The 15,043-nt window shown below is 41.9% G+C and overlaps 1 protein-coding gene across 2 annotated transcripts; it reads right to left on the bottom strand.

Moving 5' to 3' along the window:
• Positions 1-1,768: 1,768 nt before the first annotated feature.
• On the bottom strand, positions 1,769-14,547 carry LOC107314073. 2 transcript variants are annotated; one of them, XM_032444558.1, is made up of 5 exons: positions 13,087-14,547; positions 10,862-11,188; positions 9,406-9,528; positions 8,854-8,960; positions 1,769-8,197 (listed from the first exon to the last, which is right to left on the bottom strand). In XM_032444558.1, the coding sequence occupies exons 1-5, from the start codon at positions 13,136-13,138 to the stop codon at positions 8,000-8,002; spliced, it is 807 nt and encodes a 268-aa protein (XP_032300449.1). In that variant the 5' UTR covers positions 13,139-14,547; the 3' UTR covers positions 1,769-7,999. The 2 variants fall into 2 exon arrangements, with proteins under 2 accessions (XP_032300449.1, XP_015718437.2); XM_015862951.2 differs by having other exon boundaries at positions 10,862-11,185.
• Between the last annotated feature and the right edge of the window lie 496 nt (positions 14,548-15,043).

The following is a 15,043-nucleotide window of genomic DNA, read 5'->3' as shown; positions in this document are numbered from 1 at the left end:
GGATGACGGCATCCATAGCAGGAGCATATGGAGCACAGGCAAAGATGGCATCTTGCAAGCATTTTGACAACTATTTGGCTGCTTTCTGCTCAAAATATTTATGACAGCATCAAATCAGGGCTGCCACAAAGATGTCAAAGTCTTTGAAATCCACTTGGAAATCACCGTTTCCATCCAGATTCTTGAAGACTTTATTATTAGCATCCTTGTCCTTTCTCATCTGCAAAAGAACAGGAACAGGCCAGAACCCCAGAGCACTCTTGCCAATATCAATATCCCAATATCAAGCGTGTGAGGCATGAGGACAATGCCTAGGAGGTGGGGTGTCTCTGCATAAGAAGACCAGGGCCCGAGGGAGTGGCATGGAGCTGTGTTGAGGAGGGGTGGGTGGGGGCCAGGGAAAGGGGCTGCACCAGAGGGCAGTGGGCATGGAATGGGCTGTGCAGGGCAGTGGGCACAGCACTGAGCTGCCAGAGATCAAGGAGTGCTTGGACACTGCTGTCACACACAGGGTTTGGGTTTTGGGTGGTGCTGTGTGGAGCCGGGAGTTGGACTCGATGATCCTTGTGGGTCTCTTCCAACTCAGGACATCCTATGACTCCTTCTAAGTGATCCTAATTCTGCCTGACTAGATCACCACATGGATACCAAGCAAGATGACAGCCAAGCCAAGAGATGTGTGTTTTCTTAATAATTTTGACAAAATAAGAAGCATTTCTCTAGAAAAGCTCACAGAAGGTCTCTTTTTGTTTGGCTCAAGTCAAAGACCAGTTGGGCGCTGATCAATTCCAATGATTTTAGGAGTAAAAGCAGTTTTAGAAACGAGCAGGGGATGGCAGTAGAGATCTGTGTAACGCAGGAAGCAACTGCGGGCCTTTTGGTGGGGCTGAAGGAGCAAACAAAAATAGAGATCATTTGAACTTCTGGGATTGTTCCAGGACTGTACAGTAAGGACTGCCTGACCCGGACCCAGATGGCACCCTGTTTGCATTCTGTTTCTCTTAATAAATAACTAAATAAATGCTTCTTTAGAGCACTATGAAGGGACACAATTGCCCAAGTTTCATTGATGAGTGTGTCTGGGAAGCTTTGTTCCTTTTCAGACATAGAATCATAGAATTACCCAGGCTGGAAAAGAACTTAGAGATCACCAAGTCCAACCGCAGCCTAACCATAGTACCCTAACTCTAACAACACTCTGCTAAATCATATCTCTGATCAATATTAATTTTGTAAGTGCATATTGTTAAGTTATTTAGTGGAGAGCATGAACTAGTTTTAGCCTCGCAATTACTTCAGAAATGCTCGTGTGGGCTTTCTGTGTGCGTGTGCAAATATATACTTTATTGGTCTGTCCAGTCCTTCAGTCCTACGCCATGGATTCCTGTCTGCTTCTGATTGACTGAAGGCATTTCCAGGCAGTTGTGAGCTCAGCCATTACTCATTCTAGGACCAGGAATAAAGGAGTATTTTAAGGACTCTTTCATAGAACATTCTTGAAAATAGTAATAAAAATTATGCACATATAAATGCCAGTAAAATAACAGCAGGTATAATAATGCCTATTTTTCTGAACTAAGACTTACATTCTCTGTTGCTTTCTTGCAGTTATTAGCTTTTAAGACAAGATGCTGTTGATTTAAGTTTATCTAAAACAAACGCGTTTGTTTAGAGTACTGACATAAAATTGTTTCTCATATATGTGTGTATATATATATGTATGTTTGCATATATATAGATAGATTTATTTTTCCTAGAATAGGTAAAAATGGAAATGGAGCTGGAGACTGGAACATAGCAGCGTAATTAGCTAATTAGCTTCTTGGAAAATTATGTTCTGTTTCCAGTGATTTCAGGAAATAACCTGAACCAGGAAGAGCAGCAATGAGCAATGTGAGGTGGTGGTGCCTGGCCAGGGACCCTGCTTGGGAATGGCCTTTGGGGATCCCTGCATTCTGTAGTCCAAGGGGGGAATGGCTCCACAGATTTTTGTAGACCAAAAATCAAATGACAATTGTTTTTTGAGTTTCCATACTCGTTTTAATGATGGGTGAAAGGTTTATTTTTGTTTGTTTTTCTTGATGTGGATGTATCGTAACTCACATACAGGCCCATAACAAGGAATAGGACATTTACTGTAGATAACTTATGGGCCACAACCACTCATCTAAAACATTTTCCGACACATTTTCTTCCTCTCATCCAGAGTCATCCAGATTCTTACTCTGAATATTGCATCTGCATTTAATTTGTGAGTCATAAATCCAGCAGGCATGGATTTCATACAGTGATTTCACCCAGCATACATGGAAAGAGCCTAAATCATATTAAGTACCCTGTCTGCAGTGCCTGAGAAGAGCCTGGCCTCATGTATTTGTCTCCCACCTCCCTTTAGAAAGATATAAACATGAATCAGATCCTCTCTCAGTTGTCTTCTCCCCAGGCTGAACTGGCCCAGGTTACTCAGCCTTTCCTCACACAGGAGATGCTGCCGGCCCTTATTCATCTTTGTGACCCTCTGTCAGAATCCTTCTAGGAGACCCTTCAAGACTCTACACTTGTTCTTGTTAAATCTCATCCATTATTCATGGTTATGCATCATTTTGATGTACACACTGAGTATGTAAATAAAGGAAAATTAATTGTAGAAATATGTTGATTCCCCATCTTCAGTCAAGATCTTTTACTGGCGACATGGCTACCTGTGACATCATACAAGATTATAAACCCAGGAATAAGTCAATGAATTTTGAAGACAAAAACCAATCCATTTCAAAGGTTTTCTCAATATGAGAATCAGTTCTATGTTTCTATCAGCTTTATTCAAGAGATGTGCTTCAAAATGTTTCAGTAGTGTTCTTGTCCTTTTCTAACACATAACCAAAGCAAGAACATAAAACATGGCTATTAAAGAGAAACCAGTTCCTCCCACTCGAGGAAACCTGAACAAAATGAAGTGTCTACTTGACACTTTCTCTGGGCTTTGGATCATGTTCATCAACATTAGTGACCATAGAGGAAGAGAAAAAAGTGCCCCCAAAAGACAGAGGGGGGACATCATTAGCTTCAGCCAACAGGAAGCTTCATTGCAACCACACCTTTGCCATGGAACTCGGCAGAAAAGGCAGCCTCATCCCTGACCTGCTCTTCTGTGCAAACAAAGGTGACGTGAGGTTTTCAGAAGGTGCCTCAAAAATGCTAAAGCACAAAATAGACCACAGGATTTGAATGTCTAGTAATGGAAAGGTCATTTTGGTGGCAACGTCTGCTTTCTATTTTTATTTTATTTTAATGTTATGTATTTGTATTCAAGTGCATACACACACCCCAGAACTGCTCAGACTTTCAATTCACGTGCTTCGTATTGCTTAAATATTTTCTTCTAAATTGCTTTTCTTTAAAAATAGCAGCTTGGTGCACAAGGCACAGAACAGACCATCCCTGACTGTTTGCAAAACAAAGCAGAGTACAGATAGGAGGCCATACAGGAGAGCAAGAAATGCTTTGATGCCAACCCACCACTCCAGCTCTCAGGAACGTGAGCTGGGAGTTGGCGATGGGTTAAACTTTACATCAGTCTCCATGCAAACCATCAGTTACTTCCTTGCAGTTTCTTTCTTCGAGGAATGTTGTAGACAACGGCTTGGATGAGGCATTACAGATAATTTATACAGAATTAGGTCCTGCTGCCCTGACTTGGGCCAGAAGTATAATTTATTAACATGATGCTGATGTGCAGAGTCACGTTGTTTCCAGAAACCATTCAGATGCTGAAGTTCCGTGGCACTTGGCCAGGCGCTCAGGCTTAAACGTGATCTACACGACCTTGCCCTGATTTTCTCTCAGAGAATAAATTTCACCCTGTGCTCTTTGCAGCAGCTTCTGCTTTGGAAAAGTCTGACTAAATACATTCATCAGCTCTAACGAGCCATTTATGTCACCATCACTGCCAGGAGAGCTGAAAGGTTAAACTTCTCTTAGAGCTTCTCATCCCCGAACGTTTACCCCAGAAGGTTTGCAGAACAGCTTTCTGACAGGTTTCACTAGTTGTTAAGTACCTGAACGTAGGAAGCACGGGAGAAAACACAATTTGAAGTGATGAATTCAGTGTTTTTCTCACAGCAGCACTGAACAGCCCTTCCCTTTTCAATTACTATTGATGACACTCCCTTTTCTATTTGCCTTTTATGGAAAAACAAGCAGTGCATGTTCCATGCTGAGACGCAATTATCAAAACCCTCATTTCCTCCAGCATCCCGTTCTTCTATTGAATTCAGAGCACCATCACACTTCAGTTACTGAAGAGCAAGGCTTTCCATTGCACCAATTCTGAAAACATGCTCTGCATCTGGGTAATGGTTTTAAAGGTTATCTCACTCCCACAGCTCACACATGTACGTCTGGGGATTAAATGCTGCAGCTACTGAGGGGGTTCTGGCAATTTTTCAGGGTTGAAATCTGCATAGATCATTATTTTATCATTTATTTCTCAAAATACCCTTAAAATTGATTTCACGCATCCAATTAATAAGTGCATGCAATAAATAATTAAAGTTTAAAGACAGGTAAAGTCAAGCATACCAAAGCCGACTAACAGTAAATCAATATTTACAGTGTAAATACTTCTGTCTAGTTTTCAGCCCCTGATTGAATCATTTCCTGCATGCTACTCTGCATGGGATTTATACACTTCAGTGCTGAAGTTTCATGATATTGAGTCTTCCAGAGCTCTTTTGTTTTTTATTGTAGCAACAGGAAGAAGTTTTTCACTATTGTATTTCCAACAACCATGGTGCTTTGGTCACTCTCACACAGGCAGTCCACTTGTCACTTGCACTGCCTTCATCCTTATATAATTCTGCAGGCACACCCTGCTGAGCTGTGGTCAGCATGGGGGAAAGTCCCACGTTATGGTCAGAAAGAACAACAGAAAACCTCCCAAGGGGGTCATTTCAAGCAGCGGTCATGAGGATGACCCCCAGCAAATGACCAAAATGCAATGCCAACATGCTCAGCGTACTCGTCCCCTTGTAAAATATTACGTATGTGGTTTCAGAGCAGAAATAATACAGGATGCTTACCAGCCCCATAGCTCTGTCACAGCACCGTGGACAGGAAGGGTGAGAAAGCAGCTCTTGGTCTTTCTGACCAGCGGCTATCAGCCTCCCCCCACAGCCTCAACAACACATCAGCTGCTTTTTTCCATTTCCTTTCTTGCTCAATAGCAGCTCAGTATAGGGCTAGATGTTAATATTGAAGTTTGCATTTTAAAAAGGAGCTTAAAAAGCTACTACAAGAGTGGTATAAGATGGCATTAATTAAATAAAAACACCAGCAAACCAAACAGCCTTCATTGTACCTTCCCCAAGACAATTATAACATCAGAAATAAATTCTGACCATCATAGATCTATTCTGCTTTGTTTCTGCAGTTGTTTACAAAGGATGTGGTGATATGCATTGGTTTGGAGTCTGACTGCAATCGATGCAGTGCACAAAACTGCACTGAGGTAGGAAGGCCCAGTCTGTGAGACAGAATAAAAGCAACACATCTCCCTTAGGTGAGTGGAAACATGCGCCCCACATATGTGCGTCAGTTCCTTCTCAGGTGGTTCAGGTTTCCTTAAAGAGAAGATCTACTTGAAGATGGTAGTTTTCAATAGAGCAACAAGCAAAAACACCTTATCTCAGGTCAAGCATCACACACAGAAACATGACTATTGGGCCAATGGGCTGGGGGCTCCTCCTCCTGTCTGCTGCCAGGGATGCCTGATGCTATAGAGCCAGGGGTGCAGCTCCAGGCTCCTCTTCCTAGGAGTGAGGTTCAAGGCAGACTGCAGCATCCAGCAGCCAAACTGCCAAGAGTAGCTGCCCAAATGCCAGGTAGCTGAATGAAGCTGAGCTCCACAGGATCTCTGTGCAATGGAGCAGGCTGAGGTCTGCAGTACCAGGTGAAAGGAAACAGGCTGAAGTGCACCAGCTCCAAGCCAGTGCCACCAGTGGGATAGAAATGGGGAGGGCAGCTGCAGTTCACGGCTGCTGTCAGACAAGAATAAGACTTGATGAAGTGGAGATCCGTCTCCCCATGTGCCAGATGTTGGATACAACCATGTCAGCATTCAAAATATGAGCAGCTGTCATTAATAAGGAACTCTGCTACTAGAAACAACATTTAATCAACAATTTGTTACTGGTGCTGTAATGAAAATATGATTTACAGACTATGAAACTGTGGCCAGGTGGCAATCTTTGTTTAGTGGTTTTACTCATTATCTGAATATTGCACACATCTCTTCACAGAACTTATCTATAGAAGTGACCAGTAACACATAAAATGGCCAACATTACCACACCCACGTACATCTGTGAGGCATAACTGAGAGCTTCCTTGACCTGCTTTGAAGGTCACCTCTCCTGTTACTGCTTCTGACTCTGTGGTATAGGGAAAAAAAGCTGCAGGGTTTGCAGAAATCAAGGACAGTCATGTCTGTGAGCCCCAAAGGAATACGGCACAGCACAGTGCTCCACCACACAGCAGAAGTATCTGTAATAACAAGCTTAAGGACCAAAAAGACCAAGATTGTAAAGTGACCAAAGTTCAAAAGTAGGAGAAGAAAATCCTCTACATAAATGGTAGAGTAAGAAATAATTTCTCTCCTGCAGGGTGTGCTCACAGTTCAGCCATAACAGTGTATTTCAGGCAGCAGCATGCTGCAGAATGCCCCAGGGCAGGTTGCAGAACAGCCCAGGAACAGGACACGCATCCACAATATACTGCAGCACTTTGGGAGGGTGCTCCATGAGCTGCAGCCACCACAGCACGAGCAGAGCCAGAGCACGAGGTGTGCTGTAAAGCAAGGAGTTCACTGCAGGATGCTGAACAGCCAGCAGTCACATGCTGAGATGGCGCCAGCTGTTTAGAAGGGCTTTGGGAAGCTGCTCTGTGTCTAGCATAGCAGACACCTGGCAATAAATACACCTAATTATATTACATACAGCTTCATTTAAACCCAGTATTTCTTTGCACACAGCAGACTGCGTTCTCTGACAGACTTTCTGTAGCTCTGTGAATTAACTTCTTGCCCCTTTCCACAGGAACACAACACCTCCTGGCGCACCACCACTCATTCTATGGCATTGACAGCACAGACGACCTTTTCAGAGAGCAGACGTCATCCTGTATGCACTACTGTCTGCTTGGCCAAATGATTGCCATGACATGCATTTGCCTTTACTTTCTGCTGTTTCACAGAATCAACTGGGTTGGAAAACAGCCTTAAAGGACATCTAGCCCAGCTCTGCTGCATTCAACAGGGATACCTCTATAGGTTGACCAGGTGCCAGCCTGATCTTGAATGTCTCCAAGGTTGGGGCATCCACCAGCTCTCTGGGCAACACGTGCCAGTGTCTCACCACCCTCATGGTAAAAAATAACCTTCTTTATATCCAATGGCAATCTCCTCTCTTTTAGTCTGAAACCATTTCCCCTCATTCTGTCACAGCAGACTCTGCTAAAGAATCTCTCCCCTTCTTTCTTACAGCCCCCCTTTAAATACTGAAAGGCCACTCTCAGGTCTCTCTTCTCTTATCCAAGCTGAACAGCCCCAGCTCTCTCATCATGAAAAACTGATGTACAGAGGGGCTACCTGAAGAAATGCTTTTGCTGTTCAGAAAGTTGTTCAGTCCAGAAGATCTTTCAAAATAGAATGCATCCTATATTATTTCCACACTCTGGATATGGGGGAGGAGTTAGAATCATAGAATATCCTGGGTTGACAAGGACCACAGGGATCATTCAGACCATCTTAAAACAGCTGAGATGAAGACAGCTTTCTAAAATTGCTCTTACAATAAGGTCAGTGACAAAACATTCAAAAAACAGCCCTGAACCAACCTTTCTTCTGACACGTTTCTCACAGGAAATGCACGTAATGGATAGTTCAGCAGCACGTTACCATACTGTTTTCAGTTCCATAACTTGTTTAGCCATATAACAGTTATTACATGATCCTTGAGTTCTGATTATCAAAAGTGGATGGAAGCTTCTCAGCACACCCTTGTTCTGGACTTTGCATCTGCCCTGGACCATGGGATGTGCTTATCTGCTGCACTGGGTCCAGTAGTGACGGTGGATTCATCATCTTTCGGTTTGATGCGTCGTAAAAAGAATCCAGTGAGTTATAAAGCGTAGAGACAGCCTTAAAAAGCAAAGAAAATTCCAGTCAAAAGTTTTACTTTCAAAGTCTACTTAAAACGAACCTTATATCCAAGACACAAACATATAGCATAGCCTAAATGAAAAGTGGGAGAAGCACCGGATGCATCACAGAAACACAGAGTTACAATTCTAGAGGGAAATCACTGACACTGAGCGGCAAAATCTCCCTGTGTTGGGATTCATTTCTCAGCTAATGAAGCACCAGACTCAAGGTACTCATTTGGGATAATGAAGATATGAGTTCAGGTGTAAATAAGGCTCTGTGAAATCTGAAAAGTGCAAAAGCTAAATGAAATAATCAGCCATATTGTTCCTTCTGGGTGGATGCTTCTTGATGCAGTAAACCACCAAACTGAAGTGGGATTCAGATGTTGTTATTCTGGGCTATGCAGAAACCAACATATATTCGTTTCCTAAGCATATGTAGGATTTGGGAAGTCCTTATTTCGGAGTGCTGGCTCTTAAAGTACTTATCTTTCATTTCTGTGCTTCAGAACTTCTTCACACACAGTAAGATGCCATTCTTAGACCTGCAGTTTATCACTGCATGCTTTCAGTTCAGTACATACCCCCCAGTGCCTTGTTTTGAATGTCTTTTCCTCAGAGCAAGAGAAAGGTTTGGCATAAACCTCTTACCCAACCAGCTTCTTCTCTGGTGGACTCAGTTCTTCCATAAATTTCTGCCACCTCAAGTGCCTGCTCCTCCTGATGCCCTTCTTGTGGTGCAGGAAGCTGGGCAGAACCTTAGTAGAAAAGAGTTATGATCATCACTTTCTTGTTGCCCACATTTTTACTCTACCAAACTACTGAAGCAAAGTGTGCAGAGCTTATGTGCGGCCAGTCAGCGACAGATGATAGTGTGGCATTCTGCTGGCAGACGATATCAGCTACCTTCTGATTTCTCAATATCTCTTATGTGATGGAGAACTTGTCAACAGCATGTGCCACAAAAACTAATCTAGATAACCAATATCAGCTCACCTCCGAGTAGGCATCTACTACTTATCAGTTCTCACATAGACCTCAAGTTCCACGAATCATACATTCATAGAATTGAGTTGTTTAAAGACCATCTAGTCCAACTTCCCTGCAATGAACATAGACACCTACAGCTTGACCAGGCTGCTCAGAGCACCTTCTGAGCACTTATTTCAGAAAGTACATGTTAATGGAAATACTGTCACTCACCAGAAATTGTCAACTTCTGTTTCTTTTTGTAGCAAAAATATAAACTTCCCACTGCTGCTAAGCACGTAATGATGGGAATGATGACCCAAACTAATGGCGCATTCCTCTCCAATGACTGAGCTTCTGCAATTACATTTTTAAAGTAAAGTTATGCACAACTCAAAGAAACAATTGAAAAACATTATTACATACCGAACATGAATGCAACTTCAGGGGTGAATCAATCCATTCTCCTACTCATACGCAACATCATCTACCCTGCATCATTCCTGATGGATGCTCTCTGATGAGTATTAACATCAGTACCACTTATAGCTTGTTGCTCCTACAGCAATGAAAGCTTTTTCCCCAAGTGCATCTGAACCTTTTCTACCATACTTCTAGGCTACTGCTTCTTGATCAAGATGGATCAGATCACTAAATACAATTCAGGAGACTATTTCCCCCTCCTACTTAGAACAACACTGTTTCATTCGCTCTTCATTTTAAATCTCCTTTGGTGTTATCTAGATTTTTTATCATCTTTGTGCCTCCATTTGGGCTACCAGTTGGTCATAAGTGTAAAGCAGTGCCCCAGACTGGGCTGGATGAGCAGATGATTCTATGGCTTAAGCAGTTGATGTAACACTTACATGATCATGTTAAGGTCTAGTCAGAACTGGCCACCTAGTCTTTTCTTTACAGTTCAGAGGCAGAAAAAGAGAGAAAGAGACTGGCATTTTCAGGAAGTGATGCCTGGAATATGGAGAGAGCTGTGTAACAGAAGTGAGGTAAATTGCTTTCTAGGTATGACACGCTCTTTCTCTGGAGTTATGTGAAGCACATCTCATCCCTGCTGCCTAATAAGTTAATTGGGTTTGAATACACACTGTATTAATGCTTATCAATCTTTGATTCAGAACTGGGACTTTGATTTGTTCTTGCTAAAGGTTAGCACGTGACAATAATAAAGTAAGATAATACGGCCTCTAGAAATCAACTTGTCATGAGCTCATGGACAGAAACACTTATTAATGTGGACACCAAACTTCTATATCCTTCATATTAATCTCCCACTTTTTCTAACTTGTTCTCAATAGAATTAAATGTGTGTTCCTCAGCGGTGACACATGATTATTTCACCCATTTCCCACCACATAGAAGATAATGAATGTATCTCACATCCACCCTAATGGATTCCTCTACAGAAGGAACTGGGTTTGGGTCTTTTGTGAAACAAACTGCTGATACACGGGTTCTCCAGATCCTAAGAGAGCTAATTCTTCTTAGTAAAACCCTTAGAGAAGAAAGCAAACACTTTACACCGGGATTGTTAAGGCAGGCAGCTTAAGGTAATTGCCATAAGGAGTCATTCAGGTCTTCCTGTGTTCATCTTGCTCATTCTGAGATCTGCAGCATTGAGGAAGGGGAAGGAAGTGATACGCTAAGTGGCATAAACATACTCATGCAATCTTACCTCGCTCTTCAACAACCAGCATTGTTCCATTTCCATATGCTTTTTTATAGAAAGGTATTTCAATAATTATCTCACAGTAGTAAAGCCCAGTGTCATTTGCACTGGCAGCTTCAATCACCAGGACATCCTTGAATTCACGGGTGGCATTGCGTACAAGTTTTGATGATACAGTTCTGGTGATGTTCTCCTTATTAACAAGATACCAGCTGATTCTATATCTCTTAATCGACTTTTCCCAAGTGCAGGCTATTTCTGTGGAGTCTCCAATAGATAGGTGCATTTCTGTTGGTGTTTGGGTGACTACTACATTGCTGGGATCTGTAGCTACTGGGAGAAATACGTACAGATTTAAAGAGAAAGAGGCAATTAGATCATATAACAGCTCTAATATCTACAGTGATACTATTTTAAATATTCTAATACTGTAAAATCATGATGACGTTAATCTTTATGACTAGTTACTGCCCACTTCTTGAATGTAGACACATTGTGGCTGAAGTAACTTTTAGTTGTGTATTACATCACTTCATCACCGGTGCATAACGTGCAAAGTTTTTCTTGGTACTTGTCAATATACCTATTTTTTATTTTAAATGAATGGCTTTTTTGTTTGTTTGTTTTTAATAAATAAGAGATCTCGACTTTGAAGCACATTAAACACTTTGTCTTTATCTGCCAGATAAGGAATGACCAAAAGGAGTTATTCAGAATGATTCATCCATCATGAAAAAGGCTTGTCAAAAAGAAAGAAAAACTCACTAGAATTTTTTGTCCCCATGTAGGAGTTCTTTTCCTGCCCTGCTTCTGTTAGTGACAAAAAGTGCAGCATTTTTGTCTTGGGTTCTGTCATTTTGTTAGAAATTTCCTTTTAAGCTATTGCTGAAAAAGTTGTATCTATAGCATGACGTTCACCTCCTTATTTTATTACATATTCCACCATATTCACACCACAGTTATTTCGTCAGGTTTTCCTTTGGCTTTAAGCTAAGGATGATATCAGAGAACATCACACTTTTTACTCTTTCCTACTTTCAGCCACTTCACCACTCATTGCCCACTTCACCTGCTGGATTGCCTCCATGAAGTGCAGTACAACAGCGTACAAAATATTTTCTCCCATAGTGAAATCACTGCACGGACATCAGATAATGCTCTTCTTCAACGTCAGCGATTTGGTTTCTCATCACAGAAAGGCCAATCCTACACAAATCTATCCTCCCCAGGCTGCTGAGAATATGGATTTCATTTGATGTGTGAAAAATTATCATCCTTGTTCCAGAGTGTAAACTGTTAAAGCGAGGAACTACTCAAAAGGAGTGTAAGCTTTGTATTTTTCTTCCAGTTCTTATCCTGCAATTCAGACTCTTTTTACATTGGTATATAAGGAAGGTGATGACTCAGCCTTTAACTGGTCCTAACGTGGCATCTGGTTAAGTTTTATTAGAATTACACAAATTACGTTTAACCTTCCTTAGCTTCTTAGCCATCACACCTAATGACACCTCTACTTCTTCCCCCACAATACAGCACTCAACAGCACCTCCATTTCAGCGAGCCCAGCATTTGCAGCTGCTCTGTGAATCACCCAAACCCTTGCAGGACATGTATGGGAGGAACAGAAACAGCAAAGGCTCAGAAAACCAGCCTGAAATTCTACCGGGAGCTTTATTGTTATAACATTATGCTAGAAGCCAAATGTTTTGTGCTCCCTACTGAGGATACTTCTGGGTAAGAATACAGCATATTTATTGCTGTCAATTTGTGCAAACAGCTCTAAGTTTGCATTAACACGTAGACTAAAACAGAGTATCTGCCTACATTAAAAGCAGAGAATGTTGTAGGGGTAATAAACAGCTGAACAATAAGGGAAAGAACTGACGTGGTGAGCAAACAACAACTTGGAAGCTGTTCGAAGAACTGATTACTTGTGTCACTTCTGCTCACTTGTTTTGTCATTTAAAATACGTTTAAAATACATTTTAAATGTCTAAATTGTGTTCCTCTACACGTTTTCCCACAACAATCTCATGGTAAAAATGCCTTTTGATCCCCCACACGCTTTAATTTTGATTTCTGGATTACAATAACATGCTTCACATTTGTCTCACGTACACACAAGTCTATCTGAGGTTGACATGCTTTGGGCTGGATTTGAAATACATAAAAAATCTGAAGAACTACAGGTTGCTAATGATAAAAGAAGCAAAGCCATAAGCTGTACTTACCTAAGCAGCCAACACACGTTGCCAACAGGATTCTCAGTGAAGTGGCAACCATCACACAGTTATTCTGGCGTGCACATCAGGGTGTCTTTGCTGAAGATGAACTAGACAACAAATGAAAGCACATCAGAGCTGCAGCCCAACTTCCTCTTCCCTCATGTGGTGGCAATGACGCGAAATGCAAACGCAGCCCAGTGTTTCTCTATGCTCTTCAGGGCTCTGCAGTCATAGTTGTCTCTGCTTCAGGGCCCAGTTGTGCCTCCTGAAATCACAGTGTTTCTTCCCAGAACTTCCACCGGCTGCCTTTCCTCACGACAGACAGGCATCCCTTCTGCTAAGACACAGATTGCTGCTTTCCAACAGTAGCAGCACTCCCTTCATGATTTATCACTTCCGCAATCTTCTGTTTGGGAGCATTCAGTGAAGATGAGACTTCTCACTTCCTAAGGCTGTCGATATTCCTTTCCATACACGCGGAGTAATTTTGCCCAAGCCTAAGAGGCTATGCTTGTACATAGATCACACTGATACTGAGCACTACTCCTACATTTCTTTGTCATGCATTTGCTTGAGGAAGATGACGAGCATGGGTTGTATGAGGTGAGCTATGGTACGTCATCAAGTTAATGTCTGTCTTGATGAAACTCATCTCCATCCAATTGTTCAAAATGTAATCTGAAACACAGACAACTGCACTGATTCCTGGCTCCAGCCCAGAATCACTTAGACTGCCTGGTAGAGACGGGGAAGGCAAAACACATCAGCCTTATTCCCTTATTGACTGAAGACCTTTCAAATGCAGAAGTAGCAGGCCACACAAAATCGTTCCACAGATACGCTCAGTTGTATTACATCAAAAATGGCAGCGACAGAAGTTAAAAATAAAAAAGAAATTAAAAGTCTAATGGAACATGACTTAGAAAACATGACTTAGTTAATTTACAAGTCTTGATATGAGCCTGCCTTATCCAGAAAATATCCCAGTGCCAACATCTGGTTGGCAGCAGCACCAGGCATGTGCCCAGAACAGCTGAGCTGCAATTTGTAAGGAAGACACAGCCGCATTTAGAGCCTAGAGCGCTGCTCACATCTGCCAGCAACAAAACCACGATGCATCAGCGTGCCTGCTTCTCAGCATCTGCCCTATCTGGTGTCACTTGCATTGCCAGGTTAAACACGAAGTAAAGTTAAACCCCAACACAAGAGCAAAGATAAATAAGTTTCTAAGATGGTAAGTTCTGGGACTGCTGTAGGCTGTCCTTATCTCTGATGGCACCCAGCTGGCTAGGGCTAGTGAGAGCATAACAAATACCTTTAAAATGAAGTGAAGGAAGAGATGAATTAAATACTTACAAATATTCTATCATCTTTACTAGTACTGAAATTCATGTTATCTTTGGAGCAGAATAAATGAAATAGGTTTGCACAGACCCAAGGGAGAAATTAGCTTCTTTTGCATTTAAATACGTGTATTTGTGCACTTTGTGCTCAGGTGTGCAGCTGGCAGCTCCATACATAGAGGCTGGGCGAAACTTTTCCAATAGTGCTGGTAGCAGCTCACATTCACTCTGAAAGATGCTCTGGTTCCAATCCAAAGCACCCACTGTCAGAGATGAAATGAATTGGCATAGGAAAAGGGTTAGAAAAAAGGTTTATTTTTAGCTGTAGCAGTTCACAGCACAACCCCACAAATTCATTGTGGTGTACTGAGTGGGTGGAAAAAATACGGTGATACTTTTCTCAAAACATTTATGAGCATGGAAATAAACCCCACCCAATTTGTTTTCCAACAACAATAAATTACATAGAACAGCTCTGTAGCACAACAAATAGGCCAGATGTGCCTACCATGACTCATTCAAATAAACATGAGTGCACGTCACACTTTTACTCACTCTCGTGATTAAAGTGCAGATCTGCAACATTTCCCCTTTAAATAAAAAGAAGTAATTATTGCACA

This window comes from Coturnix japonica, chromosome 4 (assembly GCF_001577835.2).
Source record: "Coturnix japonica isolate 7356 chromosome 4, Coturnix japonica 2.1, whole genome shotgun sequence".
Taxonomy (NCBI): domain Eukaryota; kingdom Metazoa; phylum Chordata; class Aves; order Galliformes; family Phasianidae; genus Coturnix; species Coturnix japonica.
This window is presented reverse-complemented; position numbering and strand designations above follow the sequence as displayed.